The sequence below is a fragment of the Podarcis melisellensis genome, assembly GCF_964234715.1.
Source record: "Podarcis melisellensis genome assembly, chromosome: 7".
In the NCBI taxonomy this organism is placed as follows: domain Eukaryota; kingdom Metazoa; phylum Chordata; class Lepidosauria; order Squamata; family Lacertidae; genus Podarcis; species Podarcis melisellensis.
In genome coordinates, this window is record NC_138539.1 from 33,833,254 (window position 1) to 33,858,881 (window position 25,628).

Genomic DNA, 25,628 nt, shown 5'->3' on the forward strand with positions numbered 1-25,628 from the left:
GGGGCGCAATTAGTGCCAGCACCGTCCGTTAAGAGTTTGGGTGTAATCTTTGACACCTTCTATGGAGGCGCAGATTGCAGCTATAACAAAGGCAGCATTTTTTCATCTCTGCCAAGCTAAGCAGTTGGCTCCTTACCTCTCTCGCCCTGACCTAGCCACTCCTGGTATGTCCCACGGAGGACCTTACGGTCTTCAAATAAAAACATCTTGGAGATCCCGGACCACAGGGACGTTAGGCTGGCCTCAACCAGAGCCAGGGCTTTTTCAGCAGTGGCCCCGATCTGGTGAAACTCTCTGTCACAAGAGACTAGAGCCCTGCGGGACTTGACATCTTTCCTCAGGGCCTGCAAGACAGAGCTGTTCCACCAGGCCTTTGGCCAAGGCACAGTCTGACCCCCTCCTTTTGTAATCCTCATAGAACTCTAGCCCAATGTTTGCCATTATTTTGATTCTGATTTTAGACTGAATTGATTTTAGAAAGTATGTAATTAATTGACTGTGATTTTATGTAAACTGTGCTATTTTAACTGTTGTTAGCCGCTCTGAGCCCGGCTTTGGCTGGGGAGGGTGGGATATAAATAAAATCTTATTATTACTATTATTATTACTTTTACTTTTTAATTTAATTATTAGTAACTAATAGTTTCCATATTTTCCTTTAGACTGTTCGGACCATGTAAATCACTGATAGGCAGTGAAACTCCAGCATGGTTCTATTTGACCTCAAAGATGTAGAAATGTTATTAACCTGTTTGAGTAGCTTGAATTTGCCACACAGCAGATAAGAAGAGATGGAGAGGCCACAAAAGAGCCTTGGTGGATTAGATACAGCCATTGGCAGGCATCAACATTATTTGTCACTCACCCGCTTACCAGGAATGAGTGTCCCTTATCTACTGGCAAGAAACCTCACTGCCTCACTGTAACAGCCTTTCTCCAACACAGCAGATAAGAAAAAGACAGGTAGCATTTCTCACTGTTTCTTATTCAAGCTACTAGAGGGTGTGAGGGAGAGGTGGGGCCTTCTCTCACTTGCAGAAAGTTTTAGAAGAGGACAGTTGGAGAAATAGCCAGCTGTTTCTGTCCTTCTCCAAAGCTTCTTCCAAGACCCCAGCTCTCACTTCAACATTCGGGATTTGTTAGAGTGCTGAAGCAAATAGAGAACTTTGGAAAAGGAAAGTTGTTATTAAATAAAAGTCAGGAACAGCGTTGCCTCTTTCTTGAAACCTATAGACCTATAGTGAGGTCTTACAAGAAGCTTTGGAGAAAGACAGAAACAGTAAAAAAAACCTGCTGTTTCTGTCCTTTTTTGACTTGTGGGAAACTTTGGCAAAGGATAGAAGCAGCAGACATTTCTCCAAAGGTCCCGAAAACTTGTTCATATAGTTCATTGGTTTTAACATCTGAAAACAGCCAATGAGTGTCTAACCTGGTAACTTGTGTAATAATTAACCTTTTATACTGTATACAGAATTATTTATGTGAGTGTGCATCATGTTTTCTATTTTGTTTTGACTCATTCATTTTCTTACATTTTGTAGCTGCTTAGGACTGAGGTTTGAGCTACTTTAACTTGTGCCTTGACTTAGCTTCCCAGCATTGCTAAAAACACTGCCAAAAGGTAGCCTCCGCGTTGCTGTGCTAAAGATTTTAAAGAGCAGTGTGCTCTGCTTCCTACATTACACTAAAGTAGAGGCACAAGTTCTCCTTTCACTGGTAAATCAATTCTCAAAGGGGGTGCTATTATTGGGAACAAGGGAGCTCTATGGTGCTTGTTAGACTTGGACAAGAGCTGTTCTTTTCTTCTCTGTCCAGTTGTCTGTCAGGAAAGGAGGCCAGTGTCTCTAAGCCAGCCTCTAGCAGCTGTCCAAACACTACTACTTGCAAGTAGTGCATGGAATCTCTTAGTGTGTATACATGCAAATTGCCACAAAGGAGCAGCCAGCTACTCATGGGTTTCTCTACTTATACAGTGGTGTTTATCCTTGCTAGCACTGGGGAATGTTGTTTTTGCTTCCCCGGAAATCCTATCAGTAGAATCTGGAATGATTATCTTATTGCTTACAAGTGCACTCTTATTGTAGACACCAGTGGTTCTCAGCCCTTTTGCAGTATTGAAACACCTAACATTAAACAAAACTTCTGAAGAATGCTTGCAGCAAAATCTTTTTTAAATGATTTTTTTTAAAAGAGGGGAAGGAGTTGGTTATTGGGAAAGTCAACCAGACTGCAGCCTTTTAAAAGAGCAACTTTGAAAAATGTTGCTGATCTGATTTCTCCTAATGGGAGAAGCCTTTGTTTTGTTTGTCATTCTTAATGCTATAGCTCTTATCAGAGAGAGTTCTTATCTCTCATGCAGTGTTAAATGAGCAGTATATTTACCCATTGCCACCAGCCCAATGAAAGGTGCTAACAGGGGGATGTGGAATTCCCATGACATATGTTTGAACAACACATTTAACCCAGTAGTGGCACATGCAGGGCAGCAATATTTACCTGGCTTCTCAGTGAGGCAAGTCACTGCTAGTTCCTGAGAGGGGGAGGGCGAACCAGAAGATTGGCTCTGCTGCTGAGCCCACATCCAGCTTCCCACAGCTTTGCTCCTCTTGGTAACTGGCAGTAACTTGCACCATTGCAAAGCCAGGTAAGCAACGCCATGCTGCCCAGCCAGGCATTACTGATTTAACCCTTGGAAAGTGTGGTGAAGGAAGTAAAGAAGGAGAGGGGATTTCCAGGGCAATTGCTTGAATAGTGCACTTAATCCCCATTATTGCAGCTCAGTAGTAATCCCATGTTGTGCATGCTTGTCTGCCATTACACCTTTTTTCTTCATGGAAGCTCATGAAGTGCTTCTGGAGCAACGGGACACCGTGACGGAAACCAGAGCACACGGAAACACATTCTACCTTCCCGCCGCAGCGGTACTTATTTATCTACTTGCACTGGCATGTCATTCATTTTAAATGGTATATATATATATATTAAAAGCTCAATCTCATAATCAGCATGAAGAATCACAGGATTTCCAAAGAAAATTCCACAAATTTTAACCAGGTATAATGCAGATACTATAATCCAGATAGACAGCTTCAATAATTGTTATTTAAAAGAAAAATTGTTTAATTCCCTGCATTAAAAAAAACCTCAGTCATAAAATATGGACAGAGGAAGCCAAAGGGATGTGAGAGTCTAATTAGAAAACTATGCATAACAAACTCACAAGTAACAAACTCACTTGATAACATTGCAAATCCCAGTAATTGAAAGCTGACTCACTCTGAATACTATATGGCTCACTCCTAATACTCATTCTAGAGAACTCCCCTTTACCCCATTCAAAAATCCTATCAATTAGCTGGAAAGAAAAGTTTCATATTTTACCAAATCCTTATTAAGAATGCACTGTGTTATCCCATCTAATTCAAAGAACAAACCATAGAGAAATGTATAATCTACATGGGAATTATAATTCAAGAAACAAAGTATTTTCTGTCCAGAGTTGGATGTATTTCTGATATTTTATGTTATGGCCCTCTGCTCACTGAAGCAAATTGGCTGCTACAAATGAAAAGAAGATTTTGCATCTAATCAACAGCATGAATTTAGGTTGAAAACTGTTGTACAGGGACTTCTTTGAGGCGTCTGGGCTGACTGCCATCCTTGCATTTGTGAATGAAATTGCATGACCAATCCACCCACCTCTTTCCACCACCGCCCTCCCTACCTCCCAAGATACCATTAAGGTCTTTTGCTGCTTCCTTTACTCAACGGACAGACCAAGTAACTGTTCTAGGATCTAGAAAGGCATTCAACATCTTCAAAATGATCAGTTACATGTCTACTCTCCCAGTGTTTAAGCACCTGTTTTCTGCATTACTATGGAACAAGCTCTCCTTTACTTATAGAACTTGACAGTTAGCTACTATGTTGGTCTTTGTTCCAACAACACTAATATTACTCTGTGGTCTTATTATTTTATTCAAGTTACACTTGTAACTCAAATCTTCCATACTGTTCTGTGAGTTTATAAAATGTTTCAGCTCAGAAAGGGAAATCCCAGCAGCTCAAACTTCTCTTTTGTAACTTGTTATTGGCAGGATCAGCAGCTGCTGTAGTATTTATTCATCAGTCAGCTTCACTGTTCTAGTCCCCAATTCATATAACAGGAATTCTACTACCGATGCCAGCAATTAGAATTCTACTTCATAGAAAGAAGCAAATCCATTAATCAGAATAGCATGGTTTAAACTCTTCTGGGTGCATAACATCCCAAAACATTATGAAGAAAATACATCCACTATCTTTATTTTTAACTGTTATTGTCAGTTCCACGGACATAATCTGTCTTTGGCAAATATGAGCTTTGACTTACATCGTTCTGACAAAGGCTTGCTTTCAGAAGCAATATTATAAAGCTACAAAAGCAAGCCTCTTGTTAAGTGATTCATGATCATATTGAAAATTAGAATATCTTTTCTAGGGTGTCAACAAACCATAAGTTGCTCAAAGGTAAAAGCAATGGGCAACCATTTTTGATACATACAATTATTAAATATGTAACTCTTCATAACTTTGGAATGGAAAGGAATGTAACATAGTAGGCTGATAAAGGCTAAGAAATCACACACACTGGGTTCTATAGAACAAGGAATCACTGAAGGTTAACAAAATAGGAAAAGGAAAAGGAAACTGAAAGGTTGGTTTTTCGGGGGGAGTGTCAAACAAACACTTAAAGAATAAAAATGTTGCTAGGTGTACACAAAGAACTATTGAAATAGGGATGTTTTAAGCATGGAAGGTGGAATGAGATATACTGTTATGAGTTGGGGGGGAGGCACGGTGTTACGTCATATGTCATGCCCCTCTAATCCTTGCATCCAGCAAACCTTAACAGGTAATCAAACACTCTAATTCCTGGAATAGTCAAACTAGCTTCCTGGTGAGGTGAGGAGGATTAAGGGGCTCAGTGTGAGAAAGCAAATGGGTCTCCCTCAATAGAAAAAGCCAGACTTGAGGGCACAGAGTTGCATTAATGTGAACTATAGGCATAACAGCAAGCTGGAGAGACAGACAGAGCAATGTTTGATTTCTGTTTGAATCCAAGGCTGTAAAAGATAGTGAACAAAGTATGTGTTAAGCCCGGGTTTTCCACTGTAATCATTCCCTAGTCTGGGCCTCAAATGCCCTGTGGTGTAAGTGTACTTTAAGTCCATTTGTTCCTCCACCCAACATATTTAACTGGACTCATGACAAGCTAATTTATCAAAATTTCTCTTTTAGATCTTTTTAGTGCAACCAATCATTTCATTAAGTGTCATATGACTATTTATTTGCATTAGCAGTTGCTGTGTCTGGTGGTCACGCCAGGATGCTTTGGAAACCTTTCTGTTCTCTGCAGCGGTAGTGGTAGAATACTTCTTCTGCATTTAGAAAACAATACATAGAAACTGTTTGGGTTTCACACAGTGCACCTATTTATATTAATAGCCATTATTTTAAAATGGAAGATCAATAATTTAGTTTTCCTGAAAACACCCAAGAAACATCCATTTGTGTGCTGTTGAAATGGCTTCAAGATAAATTGCCAGCATGGCAGTAAATAAAAATAAATGGAAAATTGTGTTTTCTTTATTCATCTATCTGAAGAAAACAGCCATAGTTGTTTAGAGTACAAACTCTAAACATTAGAACAAAAATAACAGGAAAAATCCCTTCCCTTGTTTTCAAGTCAACCTGATCACATCTGCAGTTGTGTGGATATACGCACACAAAAAAGAAAAAGTCACAAGCCTCTATTATGTTGCTAGTACTTGGCACCAAAACAGTCTCTAGCCTTTATTTTATTGAATTTATATACTGCCTTATACCCGGAGGTATAGGACTGCATAGGAGTTTCATTAAATAATCAAGACTCTGACACCTCAGTTTCAGTTTCAATCCTGGCATCGCATGGAAAGTAGATGCCAGACAGTAATTACTATCTGTTAAAGTTTTAGGTCTTGTCTCTGACAAAGCATCTGTATGCAGCTTGATCAGTTCACTAGTAGCTAGCTATTATGTGGGAGTATTGTTTCCACCCCTGCCAATTATAAAACAGAACTGGAAACCTGGGAGCTACAGACTGAAGAAGATTGGTGCCCTAGAGCTTTAAAAGCTACAGCTACTGACCCTCCCCAGGGTCAACTAGCTCCAACTTTCTGAGTTCCATTCCTCCTCAGGATCCAACCATTCTCTTCATGACATTACCACAGGACTCATGACACCATGAGCTAAGCCATGGTTTGGCTTAGCATTACATCTGAACCCAGGCTCATGGTTTATCTCCCTGACACAAGTGGTATGCCACACAACAAACCTTTGCTACAATTCATGGTTTGTCTGGAGAAACTTTGGATGCAACGCTAAGTCAAACCATGGCTTAACTCACAGTAATGCAGCAGCAGGTAGAAGTAAAAAAGGTAAAGGACAGTTAAGTCTAGTCAAAGGTGACTATGAAGTGTGGCGCTCATCTTGCTTCAGGCCAAGGGAACCAGTCCACAGCTTTCCAGGTCATGTGACCAGCATAACTAAACTGTTTCTGGCACAAGAGAACACCATGATGGAAGCCAGAGCACATGGAAATGCCATTTATCTTCCTGTCACAGTGGAACCTACTTATCTACTTGCACAGATATGCTTTCAAACTGCTAGGTTTGCAGAAACTGGGACAGAGCAAGTAGAGCTTACCCTGTCAGGCACATATGAATCAATGATCTTCCAATCAGCAAGCCCAACCACAGGAGGATCAAAGCAGGTGCAATCTTCTCTCTGGGAATCCACACTACATTCAATGGGGCTAGTGACTGCATTGTTAATTTCTCTTTCATACAGTATTCATTCATTTTGGATCTAATACTGTCACAGTTTTAACATGGTTAATGCATATCTCATAATTTTTCATTCAAACTCCTAGTTTGCTTTCTCCTTTTCTTTTTCTATTTGCAAGTTCTAATAAATTAATCACCACATCCTGCATTTTCTGCATTGAATAATACAAATTGTAACAAGTTCTAAACATATGTTGCATTAGTTACAACTTTCATATTCTCACACAATTCATCACTTATTTTTTGCTGAATTGCTAGTGAAAAACATCAAACTGACTTTGAACTTGTGCTTAAATTAAATAAATGAATTGACATTGTGAAATATGTAGATTTGATGTGTTAAAATGTTTAATTATTACAACAAAATACTTCATTCACTACTCTTCTTGGGTGTCTGGATTTTTTACATGTTTGACAGCTATTGGATGAACTACAAAAGTCTGAAAATAGTTTCCTGCAAATAAAATGCATTCAATTTTCTTTTGTTTTCTTGCATGTACATCAAAAATAAGTATTCTACCTTAGAAAGAATGCAGGTGGTGCTATTGATATTTAATTCTTAGTCACTAAGTAACCATTCACTGTTTTCCTCACTTTGTAACAGAGTAGACAAAAACAGCAGAAACTGGAAGTGAATGGAAGTGATTTTGACTTTCTATGGTAATTGTGTCTCAGCTTCCTTTTGACTTTATATGATGCATCAGCCATACAAGTGGTGTGTTAGAGAGCAGAGGAAAAGGAAATCGCACAACCTTATCAAAAAGCACAGCCAGCTGAAGTCTTTCCCCTTCCCATTAAAAAAATTCCACAACACACTGTGCAGCTTTCTTAGCCATTATAAAGTCACAAATTACCATACTATATATATTTGATTAATACTTTTTCAATGAATAAAATACAAGCCGTTTGGAAGTGAGATATGGAACACAGTTAAGATAACGAACATGCAAGAAATCTAAATTTAGATCCCTGGTTACCTTGTGTTGACATAGACTGGGAGGAAACTTGAGAGGTCAAGAAACACATTGCATTTCTTTAATTCGGTCGCCCATTTTTGTGTTAAAAATAGTGCCAAAGTGTTCCTACAATATTGTGGATTACCCTCCTGCTCTGAACTTACCATACCTTCTCAAGCTCCCCAACCCAGCACAGATAACATGTTTCACAGGTCAAAATGCACATCCTTCTATGTGTAATGCTGTGCCTGCAACCTGCTGCTGGATGCTATGATCTGTAGATGAGGGTCCCTGAACAACACATCTCTGATTCCTTGCCTAAATCTGTACACTACATCATAAGCACAAAACAGCAGAGGTTTCTGAGAGCCCTTTCTCTTGAATCTAGTGATGAGCAAATTCCCTATAGCTTGACCTGGAACTGGGCTCAGCAAACAAGACTTTGTTTTTAATTGAAAACCATGTCTGTGTTTTTCTGAGGCGAGCTCTGAAGCTTGGACCTCATCATACAGAGTCAGAATATCTTATTTCTCCTGTTTCTCTTTTTGTATAAGCACCTTGGACCTCACTGCCCTCCCTCCCCATTCACCTAGCAGTGACAACATTCAGGACTTAATGGAATGCCTCCCACCATAGTGTTAGCAGAACCAGCAGGAGCGGGTGCTTGCTAGAAACAGTCTTCATCCTTAAATGGCCTGGGCACTTCTAAGCTTTCAAAGGAACACTATTTCCTGCAAGGGGGTTGTAGTTTCCTGTGCCTCCTGATTCAATGCACAAAGGTAGGTTTGCCTGGGAAGAAGGAAAAACTCACACGCAAGGCAGGCTAGCAGCCAGAGGAAAACGCCATCACAAATCAAGACAAACCTGAATTAAGAGCATAGGCACAGTCTGCTGGATCAGCAGCCCATCCAGACCAACATCCTGTTCTCACAATGCCTAACAATGTGAGAAACCAGCAAACAGGATTTCAGCACAAGAGCACTCTCTCCTCCTGCAGTTTCCAGCAAGTAGCACCCAGGAGCATTGATGCGTCAAACTGTGGCGGCAGAGCATAGCCATCATGGCCAGTAGCCTTTGATAGCCCTCTCCCCCATGGATTTGTCTAATCCTCTTTGAAAGCCATTTTTGTTGGTGGCCCTCACTGCCTCCTGGGAGTTCCAGCACTGCATGAAGAAGTGCTTCCTTTTATCTGTCCTTAAGGGACACAGGTGGCGGTGTGGGTTAAACCACAGAGCCTAGGACTTGCCGATCAGAAGGTCAGCGGTTCGAATCCCTGCGACGGGGTGAGCTCCCGTTGCTCGGTCCCTGCTCCTGCCAACCTAGCAGTTCAAAAGCACGTCAAAGTGCAAGTAGATAAATAGGTAAACGGCAGGAAGGTAAACGGTGTTTCCATCTGCTGCTCTGGTTCGCCAGAAGCGGCTTAGTCATGCTGGCCACATGACCCAGAAGCTGTACACTGGCTCCCTCGGCCAATAAAGCGAGATGAGCGCCGCAACCCCAGAGTCGGTCACAACTGGACCTAATGGTCAGGGGTCCCTTTACTAATCTTCCAGCATTTAGCTTCATTGGACGTCTGCAAGCTCTGCTGTTATGAGAGCAGGGTGTGGGGGTGTGGGTGTGGGTGACTTTCTCCATTCCATGCATATTTTAATACACTTCTATCATGTCATCTCTTAGTCACCTTTTCTCTAAGTTAAAAAGCCCCAAACATTGCAACCTTTCTTCATAAAAGATGCACTGCATCCCCTTGATAATTTTGGCTGAGGTGAGGTGACCAGCACTGCACACAGTATTCCATAGAATTATGGTATAATAGAATTATGATACTGGAAGATTTATTTTCAATTCCTTTCCTAATGATCCCTAGCATGGAATTTGCCTTTTTCATGGCCACCATGCACTGGATTAAAATCTCCATTGAGCTACCTATTACCACCCAAAGTCTCGTTCCTGGTCTATCATTGCCAATTCAGACCCCATCAGTGTATATGTGAAATTAACATTTCACTTTACACTTGTTTACATTAAATTGCATTTGCCATTTTACGGCTCATTTACTCAGTTTAGCTAGGTCCTTTTTGGAGCTCTTTGTCTTTTAACAACCCTGAACAATTTACTACCATCAGTAAACTTAGCTACCTCACTGCTCACTCCTAACTCTAGCTCATTTATGAACAAGTCACAGTATCGATTTGGGGGGGCGGGGCTTCACTTTCTACTTCTCTACATTCAGAGAACTGTTCTTTGCTCATGAAACTCAACCAATTTCTGAGCCACAAGAGGACTTCTCTTATTCCTTGACTGCTAAGTTTACTTAGGAGTCTTTGGTGAGCTACTTTGTTGATAGCTGTTTTGAAAGTCCAGGTATACTATGTTGACTGGATCACCCCTGTATAGTATAAGTTTATTGCCACTAGGTACATTTCAACAAATGATCAATGGTTAAACTATTGGGACAGAAACTACAGTGTTATATCTTCTATTTTGTAGGTTACATGATTTTGACTCAAGAATAATATAGATTAATAACTGAATTCAAAGATAAAAATGTGAATAAGTAAAATATGTTTGCCCAGTTAACAATAAAAATAACAATCCTAAAAATTATGAGATTTATATAAGAAATTTATAAGATGCTGGTCCCTTGTTTTAAATCTCCACATAAGCATTGTTAACAGCTCATTTATTAAGAAGTGTTTATACAGCTCCCTGTCAGGGCTCTCAAAACAGACCTGTGGCAGGGCTTTTCCTAGGTCAAGAAGAATGAGAAGAGAGCTAGGTTGTACTAGACAGACAAATATTCAGATAGATAGACAACAACAATGTCTTTAAAGCAACACAGGAATGTTTTTCTGAGACAGGCAGCTATTCCTCTAGAACTGCTGCCAGTTAATTCGAAATCTTATCATCTAAACTTTAGATATATGTTACAGATATAGCTCTAAATCCTGGGTGAGCATTTTTAACTTTTAGAGCTAAGACTTCAATGTTTACTTTATTTTTATTTCCTGTTTACTGTGTCTCGGGACTGGATGTGTGTTGATGTTATCATGCTTTCAGCTTTTCAATTTAAGCAAATCTTTGCTTTGAAGAGCCTTAATTACCTCCGGTATATTAATTCAAGAGTCACCGTCTCTGTCTTAGTATTGCAGCACAAGATGCTCTGAAAAATTTGACCCGTGTTGAAGTCCATGGCCAAAGTTCAGTTGCAATCTGGAGAATCAGTATATAGTGGTGGCTGAACCAGGCAACCCCCCACATAATTTGTCCAAATTCCATTGTCAGAGCCAAGATTGAAGTTGGAATTCATTCTGAGGCAAGAAAACAAGAATGAAAACTGGGGAATTAGAGAGGCTGGAAAGGCTCCATGATGAAAGTAGATGGGATCCATCAAGGCAGGAAAATATAGTACCAAAGGAAGACCTTGGGGCTGTATGAAAACAGTTCCTTTGATAAGAAGCTAGGTTTAAGATGGAAATGTATATGACCATCAGAGAACTAGGGGTGTTCAGAACTATCTTTGTTCAGCAGCTACCAGAGCCCCTGTTTCAAAACCAGCAGGCTCCTGATATATCATAGAATCATAGAGTTGGAAGAGACCACAAGGGCCATCAAGTCCAACCCCCTGCCAAGCAGGAAACACCATCAGAGCACTCCTGACATATGGTTGTCAAGCCTCTGCTTAAAGACCTCCAAAGAAGGAGACTCCACCACACTCCTTGGCAACAAATTCCACTGTCGAACAGCTCTTACTGTCAGGAAGTTCTTCCTAATGTTTAGGTGGAATCTTCTTTCTTGTAGTTTGGATCCATTGCTCCGTGTCTGCTTCTCTGGAGCAGCAGAAAACAACCTTTCTCCCTCCTCTATGTGACATCCTTTTATATATTTTTTAATATATATTTTTATATATCCTTTTATATATTTGAACATGGCTATCATATCACCCCTTAACCTCCTCTTCTCCAGGCTAAAATAAGATAATAACGCTGGACTCAACAAAGGGCTGTTATATAGCAGCAGGACAAATAAGAGGGCTGGGAAAGCTCTAGTCCAGTGGATCTTCTTATGAGTGAGCATCCTAAACTGGAATCATTCCTAATGTATGTAATTCTACTTCTCTTTGCAGGTGTGGTCACAAAAGAGAAGTAGCAAAACCTTTGGGGGCAAGTAGGGATGGATCTCTTATTCGGGGGAAATAAATAAGTGGTGCAAACATAGAGAGAAAAAGGTTCTGATCTTCCTTCTTTTATGCAGAGTGTCCAAGTCAAATTGCTGTTTAAGTTTCTCTGTTCCTTCCCTGCCTCTTACTTTTCCTTGATTGTCCATCTTTCATACATAATTTCTATGACATCAGACCAAATTATATGTTAGTGTGAGTGTGATCACTGACCCTTTGCATGGATCCTGCTTGGCTACTGGATTAACAAACTTCCTGTGGTTTTTAGTTTTGTCCCCTAAATGAGCTGAAATGTCATTGTCACTGTCTGGACCATGTAAAATATTTCCTGGCTGGTGTAAAGATTTCAAAGATAGGCCCAAAGAATAAAAAGTCTTTCAGCCTCTTGTCATGGGCAGTGCATCATCTGTTGTACTGAACAAACTTTTAGGAAACCCAAGTTCCTTTGATGTTGTTGAACCACAGAGAAATCAGCAATAGCCTGAAGATTAATTTCAAACATCAAAAAGAACAGCATATCAAATAATTTCTCCGAGGCTTCCCCAGAGTTCACTCACCACTTCAACAGAAATCTCAATTTTTGCACAATTATTTTTTTTACCTAATGTAGTATTTATTATACAAATCTACTGTGTGACCATACTTGGAATTGTGTACAGTTATGGCCACCAAACCTCAAAAATGTGCTTGCAGAGATGGAAAATGTGCAGAAAAGGGCAACTAAAATGATCAAAGGGATGGAGCGACTTCCTCTGAAGAAAGGCAACGGTGTTTGGATCTCTTTTTTGCATAAACATATTTGTGGTGTATAAAACGATGCATGCTGTAAAGAAAGTGGAAAGAGAGTCCTTTTCCTCCCTTCTAATAACACTGGGAGCCAGGGTTATGCAGTGAAGCTAAACAGTGGGAGACTTCCATAGTGCAAATTCCGCTATGGAATTCACACTACAAGATGTGATGGTGACTATCAACATGGATGGTTTCAAAGGTGATTACACAAATGAACAGATAAGACTATCAGTAGCTACTAGTCAAGATGGATCCAGTACCAAAGGCAGCATGCTTCTGAACATTAGTTACCTGGTATCGCAAGCGGGAGGGACGCAGGTGGCGCTGTGGGTTAAAGCCTCAGCGCCTAGGACTTGCCGATCGAAAGGTCGGCGGTTCGAATCCCTGCGGCGGGGTGCGCTCCTGCTGCTCGGTCCCAGCGCCTGCCCACCTAGCAGTTCGAAAGCACCCCTGGGTGCAAGTAGATAAATAGGGACCGCTTACCAGCGGGAAGGTAAACGGCGTTTCCGTGTGCGGCTCTGGCTCGCCAGAGCAGCGATGTCACGCTGGCCACGTGACCCGGAAGTGTCTCCGGACAGCGCTGGCCCCTGGCCTCTTAAGTGAGATGGGCGCACAACCCCAGAGTCTGTCAAGACTGGCCCGTACGGGCAGGGGTACCTTTACCTTTACCTTTTATCGCAAGCGGGAGAGTGCTACTACTGCACTCATCTCCTCCTTGCAGCTTCCCATAAGGATCTAGTTAGTCACTGTGGGAACACTATGCACTATTACCTTCCTGCCAGAGGTGGAGCTAGCTGCTCTGGCACCTGGAGTAGTACATTTGGTCTGATCTAGCAGTGCTCTTCTTATGTCCATATTAATGCATTACTGTATGCGTATGGTTTTGCCCAACCTATGTACCCTGTGCCCTCCTAGCAATAGTTGGCAGCTACTAGCAACCAAAGGAAAATAAATTATAATCCTATTCCTATGCATGTTTACTCATTACTAAATCCCATAGTGCTTAGTGGGACTTACTTTCATGTAAATGTGCACAGCATGGCAGCTGTAGTCTCACAATGAGATCAAGAATAAAATGACAGACCAAGGCAACAATCCAAAAACCCCGTTGTTGCAGAGGTCATATGCATAAGAATGTCTAGGCCATCAGCACCGCCATTCCTTCACATTTGTGTAATATTCATAAATTGTATTTTCAGGAAATTTGAATTTATTTTTTCATGTAATATTAGAACATCTTGAGTTTCCCCACCTAAAAGGTACTTCAGGGATTCCCTGCAACAGAGTTCTGTTTCTTTGCAAGTTTCCACAATATCGAACTAATAAGAGAATTTAATTCCAAGGTCCAGTTCACTAGGTCACAGTACTTGACCATCTGACCCAGTATTGTCTACTCTGATTGGCAGCAACTCTCTAGGTGGGCATTCAAGTCACCTGCTACCTACTGTCTTTTGCTTATTTATTTAAATTGATGCCAGGCCTTGAACCTGGGGCCAGAGGTGGAGCTAGCTGCTCTGGCACCTGGAGTAGTACACATGCTGTGCACCCGGGGGTGGGGCGAGCATCCCAGGGCCACACCCACCGCACCCCCTTCCTCCGCCAGTGCCTGGGGCCTTCTGAATGCAAGGCCTGTGTTCTATGATAGAGCTATTGTAGGTAAACAATGCGGAGTTCACTCACATTGGGACACTGTCCTGGACAAGCTTAAAAAGGTAAAGGTGTAAAGGGACCCCTGACCATTAGGTCCAGTCGTGGCCGACTCTGGGGTTGTGGCACTCATCTCGCTTTATTGGCCGAGGGAGCTGGCGTACAGCTTCCAGGTCATGCGGCCAGCATGACTAAGCCGCTTCTGGCGAACCAGAGCAGCGCACGGAAATGCAGTTTACCTTCCTGCCGGAGCGGTACCTATTTATCTACTTGCACTTTGACGTGCTTTCGAACTGCTAGGTTGGCAGGACAACCTTACATGCACACAAATCCCACTGGAAAATATAGGCACTGCACACTTCAAATTTTTACCAGACCCTTAGCTTGAAACTCCAGCTAGCCTGCACACATCCCAATCTTCACAGGTGTTAAATGCAACTTACATTTTATTCAACCCAAAGATTGCACCACCATCACCCTCCACAGCCTGAACTAAGATGTAATATTTGTGTCAACAGCTTTATTTTTCAGGAATGACCAACATTGTACTAAAAATACAGACAAAACAAGATCTCAGGAGTTTTCAACTTGTTGACACTTTTTAGAGCAAATTCAAGGTGCATCAGATAAGGAGCAAAAAATACTTTAACAGCTAGATTTTGTGTAAAACAGAAGCTGAATGAGAAAACACAGTATAGTGTGTTACTCTCTACTGTTGGTCTTCTTGCCAAAAGCCAAGCTGAGGATTTTCTCTTGCATGATAAAGTTCACAGATCTCAGAAAACTAAGCAGGAAGTTTGCTGTTTGAAAGATTTCCCCCTCAGGATGAGAAGGGGGAGAAGAGAAAGAGAAATGTGAGGGGTATTTTGACAGGCACTCCACAAAACTAAGCAGACAACTTGAGATTTGTTTATCCCAAAAGCTTCTTAAGTGATGCTGCCAATAAATGTGTAAATTAAGCCAGGAGGTAATATAGAGATGTTTGCGTTTATGATCCTTCACAGGAAGTTCTACCTTCCTTGTTTCTTTCAGAAGTCTGCTTCATCCAAATGCAAAAGCTTCTTCTTTTACACTGAATTCGGCCCTATATAAAAGGTGTGTTACCTTTACAGCTGTGCAATTCATAGTCCTTTCAATCATGGGTCACCAACTTATTACCAAAATAAAATTTTGAATAGAAGGATGTCAAGGGGTGGGGAGAAGGGGCAAATGCTACATGTGGCTTTAATATTGAGCAGCTGCTATAGATCAAGCATCCCCCCCCTTTTGCTTGTGTGTGCGCCTCTCTCTCTCTCTCTCTCTCTCTCTCTCTCTTACCCCCTGCCAGAATACTGTGTTACAAGGATTATTGTAAATACAGAGACTGTGGCGCCTTAGGAGATGAAACTCTAAACTTCCAACAGTTAATATCCCCCCAAATGCCATTCAACCAAATGTACCTGAGGCAAACAGCACTCACTCCTTTTCAATGTCTGTGCCCAGAGAGGAAGTTTGTTTGTTTGAAATGTTAGCTCCATCACCTCTTCAACACAAAAGCAACATGCTTAAAATCAGCTGAGGAAAATACATGTCACAAGAAACACCACCCTACCCCCCCCCCCATTTTCTCCTCTAAGGAGGACAAACCACAACATGGCTTTGCAAAGAGACCTGGATCACCCAGAATTCGCCTCAAAACTTCTCTCTTTTTTTCCTTCTACTTGGTCCCCAAAGCTTTTGAGTTCCTCTAGGAAAACCATTCCCTTCCCCCTCCTCTCTACTGGCAAACTTGGCAAGGGGTGAAAATGGGGAGAGGAAGGGAGGGAGAGAGGAGCAGGCTGGTTGTTTGTGCACAAGAAGTTCAGCAGGACGAGGCGCCCGAGGAGCCCCGCGCGGAGGCGAAGAAGCGCGAGGGGGGAGGGGCGGGCAACTCACCGACACCAGAAACTCCAGGGTGGCCACATAGTCGCGCTCCGTCTTCAGCAGCTCATTCAAAACGCACACCCGGAGGCGCAGCTGCTTCTCGGGGTCTTTCCCGCTCTCTCCTTTCCCTTCCCCTTTGCTTTCTTCCGTCATTGTGTCCTATCCACCGCCACCCCCGAAAGAAGCGCCTTCGAAACTTTCCTTCCCCTCGGCTCCTTCTCGTGTTTGGCGAGGCGGCCGGCAGGACAGGGGAGGAAAAAGGCGGGGAAATTCCCTCAGGGGTTCAGAAAAGACCACAACAAAAGAGCCCGCTCCGTTCCATGGCGAGGCCGGAGCTCGCTTCTGTGGGCTCCCCTCACTATCCCAGCTGTGGAGGAGCAGCTTCGCTTCCTCCACCCCTCGCCTCTCTCCCCCCCTCTCTCAAGTGTCCTTTCCCAGTCAGGAAGAGGGACCCAGCCTGAAGGAAGTGCGAGTGGTCACCAGCTCTCGGCTCTCTTTGTATGACGGGGGGGAGATTTGGAGACTTCAAGCAGCAGCAGGAGCGCCTGGACATTAATCAAAAGCTTTGTATCCATGTGACTCCGACCCCTTTCCCTCGCCTGCGCCAAATCTCAGCGAAAAGCAAAGGAAGCACAACCTTGGGAAACGGTTGCGTGCCAGCAACTGCTTGTTTCACACACAAGCTTGTGCGCTTTTGGAGTTTGTTTCGGGGCTAATTGGAGATCTCCCAGTTGAGAGGCTGCGGCTTTAAAATGTCCCAAACGAGCTAGACTGCTGAGATTCTGGCTCCGAGTTTGTTATTCTTTGTGTTTCACAGCCAGTCACGGGTCGTGCCTCCTTACCCACACATTCCCACATAAGTATCATTTAAGATGCTAATCTATATGTGTGTGCTTTCGTAAATGCATGCACACATGCACACAGTCACACAGAACCTATAATTAGGGATTGCTGTACAGTATATAAATACAAATCTGGTTAGTATACAGCATCGTACATGCATCGGGCAATCAATTAGTTGAGGCATAGGGGCCAACTCCCTGGGGCTTTGGGTGCCCACCCACAAAATCCCCACAAATTTCGGTGCCAGGGCCATGCACACTGCATGGCACCCATGGCCCCTGGTACCCACGGTCGTGGGGCCAAGCTGGCACTCCTGAGCTGAGGTATTTGGCAATTTGCTGATCTAAAACTGGATGTACCTCTCATGGCAGAAGCCACAACAAATAAGGAATTCAGTTTATAATAGCTGTACATCCATTTGTCAAAAAACAAACAAACCCAGGAGCCTTGTGCAGATGACCAATTTAGGTACAGCCTACCTGTAGGGCTTAATCACATTTGTTGGCACACCTGCCTTCCATGCATTACATTTGCACAGGGCCCTATGCATGTACATCCAAATGTATGTTGTCTGCCTCCATTGCTGTAGTGGAATGGAGCCTGTCTACATTCTGGTATATGCTAATAGGTCCCCGTACAAGTGTAATTGATCTGTAGAAAACACAACCTGAAAAAGAGACCATGCATGCACTTTTGTAAACTAAGAAAATAATAAAAAATAAAAAATAAATAAATGTGCATGTTAGCAAAATTATAGCATCTCCTGCATTCTGATTACATGAGGTCACTGAAGCTCCACTCTGGCACCCTTGGCATTTTAAAATTATGCAGCTATTTAGTATACAGAATACAGGTTTACTATTGCCCTGGCCATGCTTCTAAAACATTGGATTCAAATTTTCACTGAGATACTTACAATGGAACACTTCCCTATGTTGTTATCCCATCAAGTGTATGTTGGTGAGCTAAAACTTTACTGACTCTCGCAATAGGAAGCAATGGAGGGGCAGTTCGAAAGAAAGCTTGAGAGCCACCAGAGAAAAGGCAACAAAATAAGAACAGTAAACCCTCTGTTTTCTTTCCTTTAATGTGTGTATGATTTAGAAAGCCCCATCACAAATTGTGTCATGAGCCAGGGTATAGAGAAGCTACTGTCTCCTGTGAAGAGGAGTTTTCCTGTAAAGATACTAGTGTGTGTGTAAATGCCTTTGACAGTACTTATCAAAGCATCTTGATCATGCTGTTTGCAAGAGAGAGTTTGTTTGATGTACATTATGAGATTTTGTAGCAGTTGGACTAGGGTTTGAGAATGTTGGCACTTCAGACAGCATACAGGTGTTTCACATAAATTTAAAAAGTGACCAACACGGTTACTTGAAGTTCAGATATTCCCATTGCTTGCAATATCCTTGGGTTGCAAACACACCTATCATTGCAATTGTTTATTAATTGTCCTCCACCTATGTCTCAAGGCAATGTTCAAAATATGGGAAGTACTTGGAAGAAAATTATATTTCAGTTGTTTAGTATTTCAGTGCTTGACAGCCTATGTTGGTTCAAGTAAAGTGGGCATTGCCCTATATTAAAAAATGTTTATATCCTTTCTTTAATAATGCAACCTGCAGTTTCTCAGTGTTAGGTCGCAATATTGATCCCCCCCCCATCTTGTTGATGCTTTCTTTGATTCACAAAACAAATAAACATTTTCTTAAAAATCAAATATGCCTATATTCCTATGTAACATGTATAAAATTTGCTGCCAAACGTGGGTGGATCCATATAAATATTTACCTCTGCCTTCCTTTAGCTGAAGGCCCCGGACCAGTAAAGTTAAATTTTTATATAACCCACCCACATTTGGTGGCAAACTTCATACATATTACATGGTATTCATCTGGTAAAGCTTCGCAGTGCCCTAGGAAAGTCTCCTTTTTCTGGATGTCTTTTTGGATTTACCCAGATGCTGAATCCAAAGGTCTTTGCAAGGGAATGTCCCCTTCCTGCTACCCCTGCTATGTGGCTCAAAATCCTGCCTTGCCAGGAGCTGTCCAGCAAGTCAGTGATCTGGAAGTTTAGATAACAAGGGGAGCTGTCCAACAAGGAGTAACAGGAAGCACACCAATATTAGGTGTTGTTTCAGCACTAACTAGGCCCCAACTAAAAAACTTCAGAGTGTTGATTCCATTGGACCATTCTCAGGAAGCAACACTATCCAGCCTCTGCTTCTTTGAAGCCATGGCAAAGCTTGTTTTCCAGTTAAAACAGAGACCCGCTATAACCTGCTGCAACCCAGTGATGGGTTGTTAATAACTGTTAATAACAACATCTGTACTGTAACTGTATGTTTGGGTTTAACTTGTTTGGTTTAACTTGAGTGGTTGGTTGAACTTTTATTAGCTTTCATCTCAGTTATCCTTCCATTATACATTTTATGCCCAGTGTCAGTGATGGTAAACCCCTCCTGAGAAATATAAGAAATTTCTCCACAACTCCCCCTTCTCAAAAAATACTCACTTTCATGGGAGACCAACAGTCCCATGGAAGAAGGGTGGGGTTATCACAGCCTGAGCTAGAATCTGCTTCCTACCAGCAAGTGGGGAGGAATATTGCTAGTATTTTCCATCCGTTTACATGGTTATAATCTGTTTTGAACCTAACACTGAAACCATAGTTCAGCATTATGTGAATGAGCAGTGGTGCTCTTGCACTTTCTCACTTCCTTTGGTGTACTGGAAGCACCTGCCTTTTTTATTTTAAAGTAACTAAAGTCCTCTCTGATGTCTGAACTGGAAGAACTGTGGTTAGTTTAAACCAACGGTGGCCAATATGATGCTCTCAAGGTGTGTTGAATTCCAGCTCCCATCAGCCACAAATCGCATGGCTAATGGTAGCAACTGTACTTCAACAACAACTGGAGGGCTACTTTGGCTACCCTTGGTTTAAACTATAGTTTGTGTTAGCAAGTCAGTATCATAAACCATTATTTGATTCCAGCTTGTTTCAACAAACCATATTTTAAACTGTCCACATTCTTCTACCCCAGTTCATAATTACAAACTCTGCTTAATTTAAAATAGGAACACATAGTTTCTGGTCTCCTCGTCAGGGTTACTAAAGACAAAAAGGGAGGGAGGAAAACACAAGCCTGAGGCTTGATACTGCTCATTCATGTAACACTAAGCTATTGTTTAGCATTAAAACCAAAATGGGGCTATGTATTACAGATGGATTTCAGATTTATTGTAACTCATTTTGTAGTCTGACCAAAATAAATTCCATCTTTTTAGAATGTTAGCTTTGCCCTGCAGGGGATATGTAACTGTTAATAACAACATCTGTAACTGTATGTTTGGGTTTAACTTGTTTGGTTTAGCTTGAATGGTTGGTTGAATTTTGTTTACCCTTCATCTCAGTTATTCTTCCATTATACATTCTATGCCAGAGACTCAATACACAGAATAAAACTGAAGATGAGAAGGAAAATTGATGGTTGGAAATATTGTAAAATAAACTTTTAGCCTTGTTGTGAAAAAGGAATGACCAAAATATATTTATCAAAATATTTAGGTTTTCTCCAAAGTTATCTATGAATACAGTCTGGCACAAGTAAATGCTTAACTCTCATTGATATCAATAGGATTTACTGTCAATTCTTTGATCAAGATTTGCCCTTGTTTGTTCCATTTATTGAAGGGGCTGATTCAATGGAGGCTTGTCTTGTGCTGGAGGAAGTAAGGGAGGCAATTTTCACTGATTTTCCCCTTTTCATAGAATCATACTCTAAAGTGGGAAGGGATGCCAAGGGCCACCAGGTCCAACCCTCTGCAATGCAGGAATCTCAACCTGTGGTGTCCCCCATCCAATTTGAAACCATACTGAACCCTGCTTAGCTTTGAAAATGTACTCAGAGTTTTATTGCTGCACCAGCCCCCAGGGCCACTTCCCTTGCTGTTCTGGTGGGCCCCCCAATCCTCCAGAACATCTTTTTGGGATGCAAATACAACTGTAGGTGAATGAGGGATTGATGGAAATAGCTGCCTCCTTTTCCTTCAACAGGAGTATCCCATAAGAGGAATTCTCCCTAGATCCCGACCTCTTACTTTGTGAGTACACCCACAGGTTTACATCACTCTACTTGCTTCAAAACCTTCCAGATTTATAAAATAGTAAGTAATTTTAAAATTCTATATGATAACGGTTCTTCATGTCCCCCTCCATGCGAAGTCCAGAGGATGGCAACACAACAGACCTTTTCAGTAGTGATTGCCTGCTTGTGGAATGCTCTCCACAGGGAGGCTCGCTTGGCACCTTCATTACATATTTTTAGGCAACAGGCGAAAACATTATGTAGCTTTTAATTATATAAATTGTCTTTTAGATTTTTCTTTGTTTTCTTTTATGCTGGTTGTGTGTGTGTGTGTGTGTGTGTGTGTGTGTGTGTGTGTGTGTTTATATATTGTAAATCGCTTTGAGTTTCCTTGGCAAAAAAGTGACTAAGACATTTTAATAGTAAATAATAATAATAATAACAATACATTGTGGCATTAATTCCAATCACTGCTATTATGATCCCTACTTTATGCGTACTGAGGCTGGATTAATTTTGTCTTATAGTAAGAGTAAGAGCTTTGTATATATTACCATTTTTTACTTTCAGATGGAAAGTGGACTTTTCTTGGTAGTACTCTTATTCCTGTAATATATTTTAAACATTTTACATTAGAATTATTTTAGCTGAAGGCAAAATATTTGCATAAACCTTTCAAATTCTTTGTCGACATCTCTGGACTTCAAATGGGCTCCTTTCATTTTACTGCCTTTATTTGACTTTTTTCTTAATGTACAGGCAGAGTTTTGAAAGAGAATGAAATATTTATAAATAAGATTAGCATAAGCTAGGATAAAAATTATAAAGGTTATCATCTCCAGCCATGCTAAAATAATACACAATTATACATACTATGTAAGCTTTGTTGAAGCATACAATGTCAGCGTTTTCCATATTTTTAATAATATAACTACATGCATAATGTACAACAATATTTAAAAAGTTCAATTTAATCTGAATTGTGAATGCATCACATAAAAAAGATGCATTGAGAAAGAAAAATCCTGTGATTTATTTTACTTTTTATGTGATTTGCTTGGTTAAGGTTGCAGTCCTTTGCACATTTATGTGAGTTCAATGGGACTTGCTTCTGAGTAGACATGTATAAGATCATACTGTAAAACACTTTTTACAGAAATCTACAGAAATAATTGAACATACTAGATTTTCCCATCTTACATTCAGATAAACTTAAATAATTTATTTAATATAAGATAGCAGGGCATAGAAGAAAGGTAACCTCTATTTAGTTCTACAAAGAACTGGCAAAAGATAACATAACTTTGATACACCTGTTTCCTTTATTGTCAGTATATTGAGACCTCAGTGCAAGAGAAATGCGTGAATACAAGACTGTGCTCTACTTAATGGATGTCTGTTTCACAGCACCCCACCCACAAAAGTGGGGAGACATGAAAGTAAGGCAACATTATACGCTTCCTTTGGGGAAGGCATCAGATTTTAAAAACAAAACATTCAATTTTATATTAAGTATGTGGCTAACACTGACACAGTTTCATTCAAAACGGTTTGACTTTCATGTCTCTGCATCCTTACCAAAACACTGGTCATCTGTCCTGTGATTTCTGAGGGAACTCCCGCTCAACACATGAATGATGAAGGCTGTTGTTCCTGGTTGCTTCATGTAATCTAGCAAATAAAAGCTCATTCAGTACATAGTAATTGAGAATAAACATGCTACTTGGTAAGATTCTGTGACACAGTCTGAGCAAACTTGATAGTTCATATATTCAGCATATGGGTGGCAGGGAGTTCCTTATCCTCACATCCTCGTCATTCAAGAGAAGTGAATGAACAATTGGCAGCACTTGGAATTTGTAAAATGGGGTGTAGTGGGGGGTCTGGAGACTGAATTGGCTGCCTTCACACACACAGTGGGTTGTCGTGCAGAACACTAGAGAAGAAACATTAAAACACAGGGGATGGTGGGAGCAGGATCTTGCAAGAATACAAGATGCTTCAAGGAGATGGATTTCAAAGTTTATAAACCAGATGCTAAGTTGATAAAATATTTTACTCCAATAACAATCTGTTAAATGGTTGGTTTTCTGCGATGTAGCTCCTGATGAACTCCATACAGGTTGGCTGAAGGACCATCGTTGTTCTACTATGACTCAGAACTGAAATAGACAAGTTAGAGGAGATTCCTTTCCACCATAACAATTATCCACTATTGTTCCCCAACATAGATCCCCCCCCAACTGCTATTAGTCCTGCTGGGGGAAAAGACAGGTCTGTGTATTGTCTCTTGATTAACAGCGCCCCAACTCATAGAACTAACAGCAGTTCTGGGAAGGTGATTGTCATGGTCCAGTTCACGGGCAATCAAAGTCCCGGCTGGGGACGTTGAGACCATGGGCAAGATGGCGGGGTGGGGCAGAAACAGGAGTCCAGAAGCCAGGAGTCAGGAAGCCAAGAGTCTGAGGGTCAGAGAGCCAGGAGTCAAGAAGCCAAGGAATCAAGGATCAAGAACCAAGCAGTCAAAGAGCCAAACACAGCAAGGCAGGGAACATGTTGCTGTGGCAAAGAGCCAAAGGGAAATGCTGACCTTATATCCCTTCCCGGCTCTTGCCACAAGGAGTTGTGAGTTACCAATGGGCCTCACCTGTGCGGCCGCGCCTTACCTCTTCAGAACAAACTTAGGAAGGCCCCAGCCCTGCAAAGTCCTACTGGTCACAGGGCCTGGCTCCTGCATACACTCCCGACAGTGATTTTGCTTGGGAAAATAGATTTGAGGGACATTAAGGTACACTTCCAAGTGCCCCAATCTATTTGAGGGCTTCCATGGCTGCTTTTGAGCTGAAATCAAAATGTCTGGTGATCCAATAATGAATCTCATCTGTTTTCTTCCTAAGAGAACTGCTATTCTACAGAAACTTTCCTGTGAGCAAGCCTACTTGAACTCCACAGAGTTTACTTATCAGGCATTCCACTATATCTTCACTGTCCAGAACTTGAGCTGTTTGCCCCCCCCCCACACACACACACCTCATCGGAAAATCTGTGGCGTGAAATTAAACTCCAGAAAGATTCATGGAATTAAATACTCAACACACATTCTAATTCCCTTTGTAAATATATTTATTCTTCAGATACTGTGGAGCTTACACATCATTGCTAATTTGCAGGGCTGCAGCTCTACCACTAAAATAATCATATTCCATCTGATTTTTCAATGAATGTTTATCTACATCTACCGAATGCTGAGAATTAACAGTAATTTGCTGGAACCAGACTCACTATAGAAAAATGCATATAAAACTGAGTGCCCAGTTGTAAGGTGGAGGGGATATATTGCTCCTTTTTCATTTCATTTTCACTCATTAAACTTATTAAGTCACTTGTCCTCTGAAGGTCTCCAAGCAACTGCATATATATATATGGAAAAATATGTGGGTGTGGGTGTACACACACACACACACACACACACACACACACACTTTTCCGTGTATAAGACGCCCCCTATTTTTGGGGACTCGAAATTAAGAAAATGGGGAGGGGAGATTGCCCATAGTTGTTGAACTTTTTCGGGGAGGATTGCCCAGAGTTGTTGGGCTTTTTTTAGCCAATCCAGCAGTTTGCTCACATGCCTATTGCAGTTCAAATATGAAAGAAGCAAGGTATGAAGACACTCTGGCTGCCATAGTGTCTGCTTACTTCTTCATGCTAGTTCAATAAGCTATTGAGTCCAGAACAATCACTCCCCTTCTTCCTTGTCATGCAGAGCAAATGCAGCACAAGGACCATGCAGACATTTGAAATTAACTTCCGTAGTTAATTTTTCCCAGTCAGATAACATATTCACAGATATCACAGCAGACTATAACCCACTTTAGGATCCACAAAGTGTTCTTTATATTTATATTGGCAGGTTCTCTGCTGCACTTCATGCCCAGAAAGCCAAACAAACAACATTTTGATAATGTTTTGGGGTGAGCAAAACTTCTTTAAAATTAAAATTAACAAAATTTGCACAGTTTTATGGATTGTCAAGCTTTCATGCAATAATTAATTATTGACAATACAGTTTTGCCATTTGGAATAAGATAAAATTATACACTGTCATCAACAACAATAATTGGCTATCTGCAGCAGCAATCAACATGTTTTATATTTATTGCACATGGAGGACTCAGTTGAGCAATGCATCCAAGGATGCATAAAATAATATTTCCTTGTACGAGGCTAGGAAAATTCTATGCTTAAAAAAACAAACCTGACCATAAGGGATGAACCCATCAGCTATAGACAAAATCACATATAGTTCCTAGCTGACTTTCCCCCAAAATCTATTATTAACACACTAGAAGAGTATTATG

General features: G+C 41.3%; 1 protein-coding gene across 4 annotated transcripts in view; it reads right to left on the reverse strand.

Annotated features, from left to right (window-relative positions):
- Positions 1-22,875, reverse strand: part of PREX2 (phosphatidylinositol-3,4,5-trisphosphate dependent Rac exchange factor 2) — a 107,494-nt gene extending 84,619 nt beyond the window's left edge. Inside the window, exon 1 of one of the 4 annotated variants that reach the window (XM_081918390.1) lies at positions 22,846-22,875. In XM_081918390.1, the coding sequence (XP_081774516.1) occupies positions 22,846-22,860 (15 nt within the window). In that variant the 5' untranslated portion in view covers positions 22,861-22,875. Of the gene's footprint in view, positions 1-16,349; positions 17,000-18,096; positions 18,156-22,845 lie in introns of those variants that run through there. The other 3 variants (XM_081918391.1, XM_081918388.1, XM_081918389.1) reach the window with 3 other exon arrangements.
- Between the last annotated feature and the right edge of the window lie 2,753 nt (positions 22,876-25,628).